General features: G+C 30.1%; 3 protein-coding genes across 3 annotated transcripts in view; all 3 read left to right on the top strand.

The window, feature by feature from the left end:
- The window catches only part of LOC113397339 (dehydrodolichyl diphosphate synthase complex subunit DHDDS), a 412132-nt gene that overhangs the window by 238910 nt on the left and 159702 nt on the right, over positions 1-13520 (top strand). The gene's annotated exons all lie outside the window — the stretch shown is intronic.
- LOC113397343 (mitochondrial import inner membrane translocase subunit Tim8) overlaps positions 1-13520 on the top strand; it is a 312742-nt gene that overhangs the window by 144508 nt on the left and 154714 nt on the right. The gene's annotated exons all lie outside the window — the stretch shown is intronic.
- LOC113397174 (uncharacterized) overlaps positions 1-13520 on the top strand; it is a 43504-nt gene that overhangs the window by 8970 nt on the left and 21014 nt on the right. The window contains exon 3 of the mRNA XM_026635402.2: positions 7706-7793. Within this exon, the coding sequence (XP_026491187.1) occupies positions 7706-7793 (88 nt within the window). The remainder of the gene's footprint in view (positions 1-7705; positions 7794-13520) is intronic.

The following is a 13520-nucleotide window of genomic DNA, read 5'->3' as shown; positions in this document are numbered from 1 at the left end:
GAATGTACATTCTATCGAGAACAATCAGCAAGAAACTCTCTTCCAATATTTGAGGTAGAAAGTTGTGTTAGGGAAATAAAATAAAATTTATAAGTCAACAACAAAAAATAATTCAAGACATACCAAAGGGAATTTAGTACAAAAGACATGCTGATGAAGAAATTTCTTCCAGCACACTCAAAAGGGAAGGAATAATAACATTGACAGATACTTTACAACAATGGTAAAACAAAATCGAAATAACTAGGTATGTATGTGTAATATTGAATAAAATAATTTAAGTTTGAGTTTGAATTACAAAATAGGAGATATAAGTGATGACCGTTTCAAAGTGACATAATTTAAAAATCAATAATAAAGTAAGCTAAAATTATAATATGAATAATAATATTCAGATAATTCAAAATTAACTTATACCTATTGCGTGCTCGTGTGTGCGTGCGTGCGTTTTATCAGGATTTTACATACATTAAGATAAAATCAAGCGTAATCGTAATAATAATCTTGCAGATTAATATTTATTAAAAATGTCTCAGTTTAACAACGTGCTTCGCAAATATACCTTTTTTTTTCGTTTTGTTATTTTCTTCATGTCCTTTGTGAAAGTTAATTTACCTACACTTGTTTAACAAATAACGTTGTTTGGACAACATTTACGTTTCCTAAGGGCCATCCTTGTTTGTACTCCACGGGGATTACCGCTCGATTTATGTTGCCACAGTCGAAACAATTTACATTAAGATTCATTGCATGGAATGTTAAAGTAATTTATATTATTTTTTTATTGTAATCGACAAAAAAATAAATAATAAAATATAAATTAAAGCCAAGTATTGAATAAATTACTTTAAGTAAAATCTTTACTGAATTTATTAATACGATTCAAAAATACTAAATTAACAAAATCGCCTATAAAATAAACGCAATAGAATATGATAATAAAACCAAATATTTGCATGTATTTAAAATATTTATGAGCTGTTTAAGTGTAGTAGTATTACAAGGGTAGTCATCGTAGGTACACGGTTAATATATCTACGAGTATGTCCAATGCTCAAACGTTGTTACGAAAAGTAAATGAAAATGGGACTATTATTATTATCAAACATTTTACTATGATATATTTTTAATACGTCTTATTAACTGTTATCCTTAAAAACATTACAGTATCGATAGGTTTTGTGTATTTCGGATATTATTTACGGCTATTTATATTACGGCTTCACAAATAATACGATCTCCTTTCTGATTCAGTGGTAACAGTGCTTAATCTGAACAGAGATCCTGCGCTGGCGACATCTGTGTTTAGATGTCTTTCTCTCCGACATGACCGAAAAAAGTTCATGCGCAGTATTTCAATATTCAAATCATATAATATTGAATTGAATTGATTTTTTTTAATTGAATTGAATGTAATATTGAAAAAACCCGTACAGAAATTCTGGTGTTTTAGTGGTACTTTCCACGGTTTGAACCCAGGACATTAGTAGATTTATTTTACCATCAAATATCTTGATGAAAATCGCTCAGTAATTTAAGCATAATCCACCAAAAAAATATTCCGTCTAGCAATAGTAATCCAAATGTAAAGATCTCTTTTTTTGCAGAACCATAAAAATGGAAAATAAAAACATTCCGTCGCATTTCACGAATGCTACAATACGAATTGTAAATTAAACTGGATCGGTTCTCTCCAGCCTTTGATCTTTAGACTTGTGTCTCAATTGAAATTAGTTTGAACAAGACTTTTCAAATGGGTTTAAAAATTTCATCCAAATTCATAAACATCGTTTTAAACGAAATTCTCTTTGTCGTCTTTCATATTGTTTTCAGACTCGAGTTTTAATAATTATATCGGACTTGTTTTATAACATTTGGATTCTATCGTAATAAGTAACAACTAATAAAATGTACTTGACATTGTCAACATTTTTGAAATATATTTTTTTTTTTACCGATTTTTCTACGATTTAGAACTTTTAGTAAAATTATTATAAGTAAAAGTTACCATCATGTATAATATGTTCTTCCAAATTTTGAGAATTTTTAGCCGAAATAACTTACTTTTTATGTTCTTCTGACCTAAGATTTGAATCCAGGACTTAGTAATATGTAATCGTATAGGCTACTATCTACCACGAGACCAACAAGGCTGTTACAGAAATGCCTCTGCCGATCAATAAAGTTTCGGTAAAGGTATTCATAGGTTTATTGTTGAGGTGTTCAGTATTATGTATTATCGTATTATGCTATTCGTTAAATAGTATGTACTAGACCGGCATTAATCAGAAAAAGTCTCTTGCTAAAATAACCCCCGAAAATTTTATAACTAAATACAAAACAACTGACAAAAATAAGTTGCTGTCAAACTTCCACAATCCTACTTACTTTGGACGAAACAAAAGTTTTGTTGGAAACAAAGTTCATTTAAAAAAATCTAATTAGTTAACAAAAAAATCTGCTTACCACAGGAGACCAAAATTTTACTTTGTTAAAATTTAAACTTATTTAAAAAAAAAGGAATTAAAACTGACTCCAGAAAGTTTATGCACATGCAAACTACACAAAAATATTTAAACATGAAACTAAAACTTTATAAACCAGGAAATTTAAAATTTCTGTATATGAATATAAAAAATCTTCAATATATTTTTTCCCTGTCCTTGTTAAAAGTATTTAGGGTCGGAGCATCATATTTTTTTTTTTATTATCGTCTATTGTTCGTCATCTAATCATTCACATTCATCATATTCTTCTTCAGACACTCCATCCATATCTTCTTAGGTCATCCTCTTCGTCTCCATCCCTCTGCGCTAATGCTCACCACTCTTTTAATTGCATGTGTCTCCTCTCTGCGCCTCATATGTCCATATCAACTCAAACGGTTCCATTACACTTTCTCTTGTTTTTCTTGCTATTTCATGCTATTTCTTGCTACTATTGTCATTATAATTTAATTCAGATACAAGACCTAAGGAAAACATATTATTATTAGAAATACTATGACAGCTTAAAAAACATGATTAAGAGTTTTGGTTTTGGTATTGGATACTTATACATACTTGCAAAGTGGGTACTTTGATGTGGTCTGACCTACCCATTTTGACCTTAATATTGTTTATTGTATTCCAGTACGACTAATAAGATGTACGTATCAAATAGTAATATCAAGGTATACCTTGTCCTCCAACTATTTGATACCGAATATCGTAATATTCGGTTGTAAATTGTTGCTAATTTTTATTTCGTTCTCCAACACTTTTGTTTTTCAACACCTTCGCGAAAAGAAACTTCTAGTACTGTTTTCTTCGTTTATCTTCGGATTTAGGATATCTAGTGAGATGCCAGATGATAATGCTTCACTTTACTTCTACTTCTACAGTTGAAGATCCAGCCTCGACGAGTGTCTATTGTCAGTTGGCAGAGTTATTCTGACAGAGAGATTGTCGTAGCGTGTTATGTCGTAAACGCGCAGCTCGGACCCCTAATTAATGCAGAAGAATAATCGTATGATAGTGATTAAAACAAAAAATATTTTTGTGAGTTTAGATAATTTTAATTTGTTTCAAAATCTATCAGTATTTTTGCTGCACATCCACTTTAAATATTTCATTATTCCTGGCCTTATGAAGGTTTATAGAGTCTCGTGAACAAGACATTCGTAGATAATGTCGAAATATCGAGCTCCACCAAATAAAAATAAAAAACATGGTAAATATCCCGTTTCAAATACTGTTAGTAATAAAAATAACCATGTTAGTTTAAAATCTTAAAAAAAATTAGTTTTGTAATCGTTTTTTAAATTAATATACATTCCTTTTGTCATATAATCACCCAATCATCAGATATTCAACTGCCAAACAGTATTGTTGTGTTCCGGTTTGAAGGGTGAGTGAGCCAGTGTAACTACAGACACAGGGACATAACATGTTATCCCATTGGTGTAATGTAAAAAAATATTATTATTTCTTACAGTGTCTCTATGGGCGGTGGTGACCACTAACCATCAGGTGTCCCATTTGCCCGTTTCATTTACTATTACATATATATATATATATATATATACACGTTTGAAAAATAGACACAAAGATTAAATAAAATAAAAAGCAACCATCGGTTTCAAATGTAAGTATCTTTTTATCATTAAATATATCCATAAAACAATATAAATTTATTACCTTTTTGAACTTTACTGTATTCGCATAAAATGTTTAGTACATAATATAAAACAAGTCCATGAAGTGCTCCAATTCGCTATAAATTCAAAACGTTTTTGATCATGTATGCTGGGATAGAGTATTTCGCGATGAAATAACTTTACAGCACCGGTAGCAGTGTTGTAAAGTTACTTGCTTTAGATATTATCAGTGGACTCATTTTAACGGAGACAAATTTCCATCGTGTCCAAGCAATTACAACATGTTGTGTTGTGCCTTGGACTTCGGTTTTTTGTTTTGTCTTCAAAATTATCCAGTCCAGCGATATATTTCCCAAAATTGTTCATTTGAAAAAAATATTTAACATAAATGTACGGTAAGTTTCCACTAAAAACTTAAAAGTTACATTTCAATATTTACAATACAACAACCATAATTTTTTAATCGGTTTCTATTATTTATTATTTTCTACGTCATATATATATATATATATATATATTTCTTATATATATAAAAATAAGTGTCATTTTTCGTTGTCACTTTATAACTCAAGAACTGGCTCTATCCAAACCAAATGTTCAGGGTTTGTTCGGACTATTTAGTAGATGGTTTATGTGAAGTTTGCACAAAATCGATTGATCTTCATTTATGACATTTATTATAACAAATGATTTCAATAAATGGCGGGTCATTTTGTTAATGGAGATTTTTTAGACGGGGAATTGTCTGTCAAATTAAAAGTAAGTATCAATTAAAAATGAGTACACTCATCCACCAGTTTCAAGAGGTAATACGTCTTAATTCAATTTATTATTTCCAAATAACCCATAGCATAGCATTAAATACTGGCATGTAACACAATTTCTTATTTTAAAAATGTTTGAGCTGTCATTAGAAATAATACAAAAATCTGTTAGAACAATATATTTTTTTTTAAGAAATGAATCGATGTTCTAACTCATTTTTGTATTATATCACTTTACACGTAGCGAAGCACGTACCGGGCCGCTAGTATATATATCATGATCATATAAACGGAGAACTATTTATATTAAATCGGTTACATATATATATCCTATAATTATCATAATCCGTTATCGATACGCAAACAATAAGCTATCATAATTGGGAATTTCGATATCTCTCGATTTTCTTAACGTATATTCATAATAAACAAACAGAAGTCTTACCTCTACATAAAGTAGTATATCAATTTTCCTTAGTTCCTCGAATACCTATATAGATACAAGAAAATACATAATCCCACCCACACTGAATCCCACTTACGTAATACGAGAATGTCATCTTATAAACTATACCATAATCTGTGTGGACAATGTGTTTGCTATTCATGTTCATTTGTATAAGATCCTGACGCCACATTCTAATGGCGCCTTTAGTGTACATCAATATTTATACCCGAATACGACGGAGGGAGTTTATTAAATGTATGTAGGTACTTATGTACTTACATACATATCTGTTGGTGTGTGTAAGGTAGTCTTTACTCCCGGATTGGCTCGTACGAATTACGTCATCAACAACTTAAAAATGTGTTTTTAAATAACTAGTTAATTTTTAAACTAAATTTCCTAATCCAATCCTCTTAGGCGATGTTAATACCTATTTTTTTAATCTTAAAGGATCCACTGCTTGATTGTAGCTGTGCTTATGTGTTTGTAACAATTTCCTTACACACTTCTAAGACAGACAGGCAAACGTTGAATGAACTGTTAGTGCCTACTCAAAATTATTCAAACAAGTATGTTACACAAAATTTCATCACTGACTTCAGCTTATCTTCTAAAGTAATCTACTTTTCAATATATATATTTAATTCACATAAAAAAAAACCTCCAAATATGACTCAATACCGTCCGACGCTCAAAAAATAACTACTCAAAAGAATTATATATATATTAATGACATAAGTTTTTACTATATTTTGACTATAAATGTGTGTTCGTATAAAACGCTACGTGAAATAAACTCGCACGGCACGTCTTGTGATTTCAGTATATTTGCATACGACCTGCATAATTATATCCGTACGAATCTTATGCAAATATCGCCTCAGATTTAACGACATCCATATATCCTTTACCCTTCTAGTTTTGTTTGCTCGTAACCAATTCAAATACGTCATTGTTGTCATTGTCGTTTATTAAGATAAATGCTACTTAAATTATGGACGTCGTTATTATAATTAATTTCAATTATTATTGATAATTGCCTCATTGGTCTAGACTCCAGTGGGTAGCTTATCAGGCTGCAGTGCGGAGTTAATGAGTTGGTTGTGTTACATCGGATTATGAGTGTGCAACTGTAGTGCACCATACTGTATTCTGTTGTGTTAGGGCTACTTTACTAGAGAATTAAATAAAAGGTTATAAAAATAAATCCTCAACTTTATAACATACATATAATTTAAGGGACAATGTCCGAATCTCTATAGAACTTTGTCCCACTCGCAAAGTCATAAATTGATTCTTATTAATTATAAATCTTAATTTAATCTAAAGATAAATCTTAATGTCCTAAGCATATACATATTTTTATTATTTGGTTAGGTATTTATTGTTCGTAATGTTTTAAATGTATTATAATGCCGTGCATCGTATATGTGTATATCTGCTATGTATATAACTCAGTACATACCTGCAGCAACGGTTACCATTTTGCAAGATGAGTTTGCTGTGTAGATTGTAACGATTAAGCAACATATCTTAGGATCGTCGTCCCAGTCTTAGCTCAGGCGACAATTTATACAAAACAAATAAACAAAGTTAAACAAATAATTATAAAAATATTTAGAGAGAAGCGCAAATCAGCGAACAGGCAGGATCGAATACTTAACAACAAATAGCAAAAGTAAAACACATCTGCAAGTTGAAATAGTAATAATATTACAATAAAACAACAGACGTCGAAAGTATACACAAACTATTATATAATTTTTTTTAATCTTTTTCCGGCGTGTAATTATATGACAGAATAATTAGAGAGCGATTTTTAAATTATTATCGCTTTGGCAAAATTTATTTTACCAAATAGATAATAAAAAATAAATAAATGCTATCCGTCAATTATGTATCTATACACAACGTGCAATTTTGAAAAAAATATATCATGATTATAATCATTATATTTTACATAGTAGTACATGCATGTACATATTTCAAACATATTTTATAATCTAAAAAAAATGTTTTCCAATAAAACACTTTCCGATTAGTTTGTACGCATAACAAGAAATGCATCAGAGTTCTTTCGATAACCGGGAAATGAAACGGAGGTAAATTTTTTTACCAACTTTTTGTACGAAGCTATTACAGAATCACTATTTAATATTCAATGTACATATTTTCATACGTTTTTTTAATTAATTTATATTAGTTGTGTGCGATTCGTTCAGATGGCAGAAACTGAAATGTAAATAATAACAGCATATTTTATTATTGCGTTACACTTTTTAGAATAGTTCATATTTTAGTTCTAAATATAAGTTAAATATTAATTTATAATACAGTAAAGTAAATTTGTTACAGAATATATCAATCCTGGTGGTGCTTTTATACAGTTGGAGGATTGGTGTTAACGCCAAACGATACAAAGAACTTGACGATGTCTATTACGGTGAGTTATATTTGTCTCTACATTAGCTAGAACGGTATCTATATTTGTATGTTTGCAATTTAATTTTCACTAACTTTTGGACTTCTTGAAACAACTCTTAACTTGGCAGACGAATTGAGAACTTTGCGCAATGCAATAACTTAAAATAAAAAAAAAATATTTCAAATTTCGAATAACGCCAAATGAGATTATAATTTTTTTTAGATGAAAAGGTTTTGTAACACAAAGCCGTTTTAAGAAATTAACAATACTAATGTATATTGTTTTTTTTTCTTTGATAGTCTGAGAGCAAATACGCTTATTGGTAATATTGATCTGTGGTCTTCATTTACTAATGGGGTAGAGCGGCTATTTTACACAACTATATGAGAAGTTTATAATGAATAGGTACAAAAGTACGATATTTTTTATAGTCACGTTTTAACATATCGATATTTAATTGCGTATTTAGGAAAATATATATACATATATATATATTATTACAAATAGAAAATGTAATAATATTTTTAAAAAATATTGTAATGGCGGCCAACAGACATTTTCCTTCTATGACAGGCCATCGCTAGATATGCGGACAGCTATAGATAAACGGACGTACGAGTACCGCCAACAGTCGTCCTTATGTATCCGATCGCAGTGTTGCTATTTGTGATTTTAATTTTCTTCTAATATATATATATATATAGGTATTTACTATTGTGTTTAATATAACAATATTATTTATTTATTTTATACCTATACTGATGGGTTTTCACAAAGCACTAAAGTACCACTAATGAATAATGTTTTATTAACTGCAATAAAGCAGAAGCAAGTCAAGTAACTCAAAAATGAAATTTTTTGTTTATTTTGAAAATCAAAGAGTCCTATGTTATCCTGATGATGATAATATCGGCCACACCGGCTTCTGACACGGCTCCCAATCTCAAGGAGACCAACCGAGTACATAATATTACAGTCCTATACACTTGTTTGAACAAAACACAGGTGCACTCTTGACATAATCCTTCACACAATCCTTCACATAATTTAATAGGAGGGCAAATTCGACGCGACCGGAAAGTATTCAGGTGCAGGGCCATAGGGACTTGCTTTCCGAGGCACGAGAGTGTACAGACTTCTAACTTCCAGACACCGGGCTGAGAATTTTTCGACATAAAAATCCAATATAATCATTACTGGGAGTTGAACCCAGAATTTGGGATTCTGTGGCCTTGTATCTAGGCAATAGACCAACGAGGTAGTAACATTTTTTCCTATACACATGAATTTGTACTACCTATCACGTGAAAAATACAAATTTAAATATAATTAAAATTTTGAAAATAAAAGTCTAATCATCAATTCTTCAAATTAAAGTCAAATTCATTTATCCGATGATGCATTAGATTAATTGTCGGTCAAGTCAAAAACGACCACCTAACTACTAAATATCAAAATATTTGTAAATTATAAACTTCAAGGTACGTTATCCTCGGGCATTGGGTCGCGTCTCCCTAGGATTTGGAGGCCCGCAGAGGTACCGTCGGAACGTAACGGTAGTATGTGCAAGTGATCCCGTGAAGTCCCCCGAAAAGAATGGGTATTACGTGTTTTTTAGTTGGTATTCCGGTACTTTCAGCACCGGCGAGCCCCAAATACCTCCCACACCATGCGGGGGAACGCGTAAAGGCGTATTTCTAGCGAAAAAAAAAACAAAAATAATTAAAAATTAAATCTTCCCTTTGTCCCCGTTATCATGTTTTCGTAATTCTCAAAGCTAAAATGTAACTATAACTATTTAATTATATTACCCAAGTCAGCAGCCAGTTTGGAATGACAGTAACAATGAAAATAATTTCAAGTCAAGTTTATTTGATTTAATTTAAAAAGCCTATCATAAATGTACAATAAATTACAATGGATGCAGTGCGGGCTGCCAGCTCTTGGTACAAAGATTTTTTTTGTAAATATTAAACTTACTTGAAATTAGGAAAAATTATCAAAATGTAAAAAAAATCTTAGCAATCTTGCATAACTAAATACTACTGCAAGAATTATTTTTTTAAAAAAAACATGTATTTAATTTCTAGTTTATTAAAATTAGAATAATTAGTAATTTGTACGGTAGTAGAAGAAATCAGGCTTTTCACAACATCACAAGTAATTTTGCATAATTAAATAATACTGCAAATTCTTTACAAACTTATATTTTCTTTCACGCTTATTAGAATACTTTTATTTATTTAAAATAAAAATCTACGTTAGTAAAAGATTCTACACCTTTGATATAGGAATATCATAAGTAACATGTTCTCCAGTTGATCAAATACATTTCATATTTTGTCTGGTCTTCTATGTTTTTTTCTTTAATGGAAAATTTAGCTTTTGAAGCATAATTACGTTGAGTGTTTTGCTTTTCCACATTTGCTTCTAATGATAAGATTATTTTTTAATTAGTGTTATATGTATTTTTTATTTTCAATTCAAATCAGAGAACTAATACATTAAGTGCAAACAATTTATGGAATTATTTAACTTCGGGAAAGAATCTTCCAGAAGGAAATACGCTATATTCGAGAACGATTTAGTGATTATAAAAATTGTTAATGACAGCAATCCAAGTGTTACGACATGATATTCGAATGGCAGGACGTGTAACGATACAAAAACACTTTGACATTGAATTGACATGACATCATTGGTCGAGATCTCGAATAATCGCTGATATTCGTCAAGGGTTCATGAAATAATGGCGTTATGAATGTCAGAGAGGTTGTTATTGAAAATTTAGAAGTAAATTAAAGTGGACGTAAGTAGAAAAAATGGAATATTGTTGTATTATAAATAAATATATTTTAATCAAGAACTGTTTGCATTATATAGCATAGATTATAACTCAAAGCAAATCAATGGCATATATAAATATTTTTTTATTTATCTCTACTCATTCTTCGATTGGCATAAGCTATTCGATTCTTTTTAACCGACTTCAAAAAGGAGGAGGTTATCAATTCGTCTGTATTTTTTTTTTAATGTTTGTTACCTCAGAACTTTTGACTGGGTGAACCGATTTTGATGATTTTTTTTTTTATTTGGAAGCTAGTGCTTCCCGTGTGGACAAGTTAATTTGGTCCAGCTCTGATGATGGTATCCATAAGAAAACCATATGTCTTAAATTTGCATTAAGTATGTGCGCGACAAATGGACGAATAACTCACTATCACGTCAAGCTATTTTGATGATTCTTTTTTTTATTGGAAAGCATATAGTTCAGGGATTGTTTGGTATCAGTTTGGTTAGGTTCGGATCATGGGATCCATGACAAAGTAACTGAACTCTTCAATTCTGAGGAGAAAATTAATAGTACTCGGTCGAATCCTTTGTTGCGTCAAATCTGAAGTTGTTTTTAAAATTGTAACATATAATAAAAATTATTAAGCATTTATTTTTTGTATATCAGCAAGTAGCTTAGAAACATAACATAATTTGAAAAAATTGTATTCCGCTTTCAAGTGCTGTTTAGTCCGCCTATTTTAACTCGTTATATAAAAATGTCAAAACTCACGCTTTCATTACACGTGTTTTGAAAACATGGATGTTATTCGATGTAGTTCGTAAAAGAAATAAGGTGTTTTAATGTGATTTCTTAAGTGTATTGATAGTTTTTATTACACCTATGTTTAGTTCGATAAATGGTCGTTTTTATAATTTAAAAAATTGTGTTCACGTTTGATATTAAACGTTCATACTATTAAAAAACGCAGTTAGGCTACTTAGGACGTTTTATATATGTAGCTGCTTTTGTAAACGTAGTCGAGGAGTAAATAATAGGTCGGGACTATTTTTAATGCTGCCGAAAGTATAAAAAACACAAGGAAACTTTGTACAAAAAAAATGTAGATCTTTAAAATGTATATGGAAAGTCAGCAACAATTATCTTTATTATGTAGCGTATAAGCCTTTCCTTTTATTAATACACCAACAATCATCAGACAGATCAGTTTCCTTGTCCTTTAGACCTTGGCTCAGTTTACAAATCCACATAAAACTTATTATGATTGAAAAATAATTCACTTCAAACTATTTCACAAGAACTATGAGATCTACAAACTTGATATGCGTTTAATCTTCAATTTCTATTCCTAGTGTCATTCGGAGAACGGAGTTTATGGACATCGACTACCAAAGATAATTAAGGCAGTGGAAAATGAGACGTTATCTCTAAAATTATGTGACCGGACTGTAAAATATAATATCGAAGTCACAGAATATACCATAATTATGATGATATGATATGAAAAAGTTTATTAAACTTTCATTTATAAAAAATGGTTTGTTTTTTATATCGTTGATTTTTCTTTTATGTCATTCCGGACTGGTCCGTTGTTATATTATTTTCTTTTTAAATTGTACCTTCGTGGTAAATTTTATAAATTCCAAGAGCTACGGTGTAAATTTACTGAGCCATCCGTCTATTCTAGAATAGGGGTACAAGGAACGAACGAACGGGTCGATAGCCCATAACAATGTTTCCAATCTACATATGGCATATATTCAACAAGAATAGACACAGCTTTCAGATGACATTTCAATATATGGACCAGTTTTGTAACACGTTTATTAATAGATCTGTTACAGTTTTGAAATAGTTTGATATGGTCTGAACGGAGAAAATATGGTAACGGTTAAAATCTTTATTAATTTTTATTATAATGTAATATATTTTTTATAAATTTTATTTTATTTATTTTATTCAAATTCGAAAAATAAATAAACCTTCTACTATCTCGAGCAGTCCATAAACTAATAAGTAATATTTAAAACAATAAATGTGATTTTAATTAAAACAACTAATCCATGAACATGCATTAAAATGTACACAAAAATAGTAAAACCTACTTAGAAAAACTTTTTTAAATCTAGAATCTGGCCTGCTGACTGATCGTTGAAATGAGACAGATATAACCATCTCTTTTACATGTGACATTGACAGAATATTTTGCATTCAACTATCGTAGATACACGCCAAAAAATGAGAAAAAAAAAGAACAGAGCACTTGTTTATTTAACTTTGATGATCTAGAACCTTTTAAATAATTATGGAAAGTAATCACATCCGAAGTCATCGGAGGGACTAAAAATAAATCAATGCCTTCTAGTGACAATCATGAAAGACATATTTTACTCTTAACAGAAAATAAAAATATTTAAAATTCGGTTGTCGATATTTTTCTAATCCAGGATTATATTGATCGAATTATATCCAGGGATAAACATTCAAAGATTACTGATATTAAAAAGACTAGAAGATTAAATTTTATTTCGTTCAGATTTTATCAATATAATATTTAGTTCCTTGAAAATGTATTGACTGTTTATGTAATTTTGCAATAAATATGAAAGGCAGCAAAAATTGTCTGACAATAGACACATATAAGTTTCGTATATCAAAATCAGAATATATGTAGTTTATTCAAGCAAGCCCATACAAGCCCACTTGAATCCTTATTTTACAAGATAAATTGAAAGTTCCCGGAATGGATATTCTACCGAGAATGGCCGGCCGGAAACTCAACAGATACCCTTCTTCTCAAATGAAAATTCAAAGTCAACGTTTTACTACTACAATAAAATGTATGTTACACAAAAAGAGTGTTTTCTTTGGCTTCAACCTCACATTTTTTAAGGTGATCAAATTATTGTTTTAGCAAAACGTGATTCACTTCTAGCCCACTTTTATTTTTG

Source organism: Vanessa tameamea, chromosome 3, assembly GCF_037043105.1.
Source record: "Vanessa tameamea isolate UH-Manoa-2023 chromosome 3, ilVanTame1 primary haplotype, whole genome shotgun sequence".
In the NCBI taxonomy this organism is placed as follows: domain Eukaryota; kingdom Metazoa; phylum Arthropoda; class Insecta; order Lepidoptera; family Nymphalidae; genus Vanessa; species Vanessa tameamea.
This window is presented reverse-complemented; position numbering and strand designations above follow the sequence as displayed.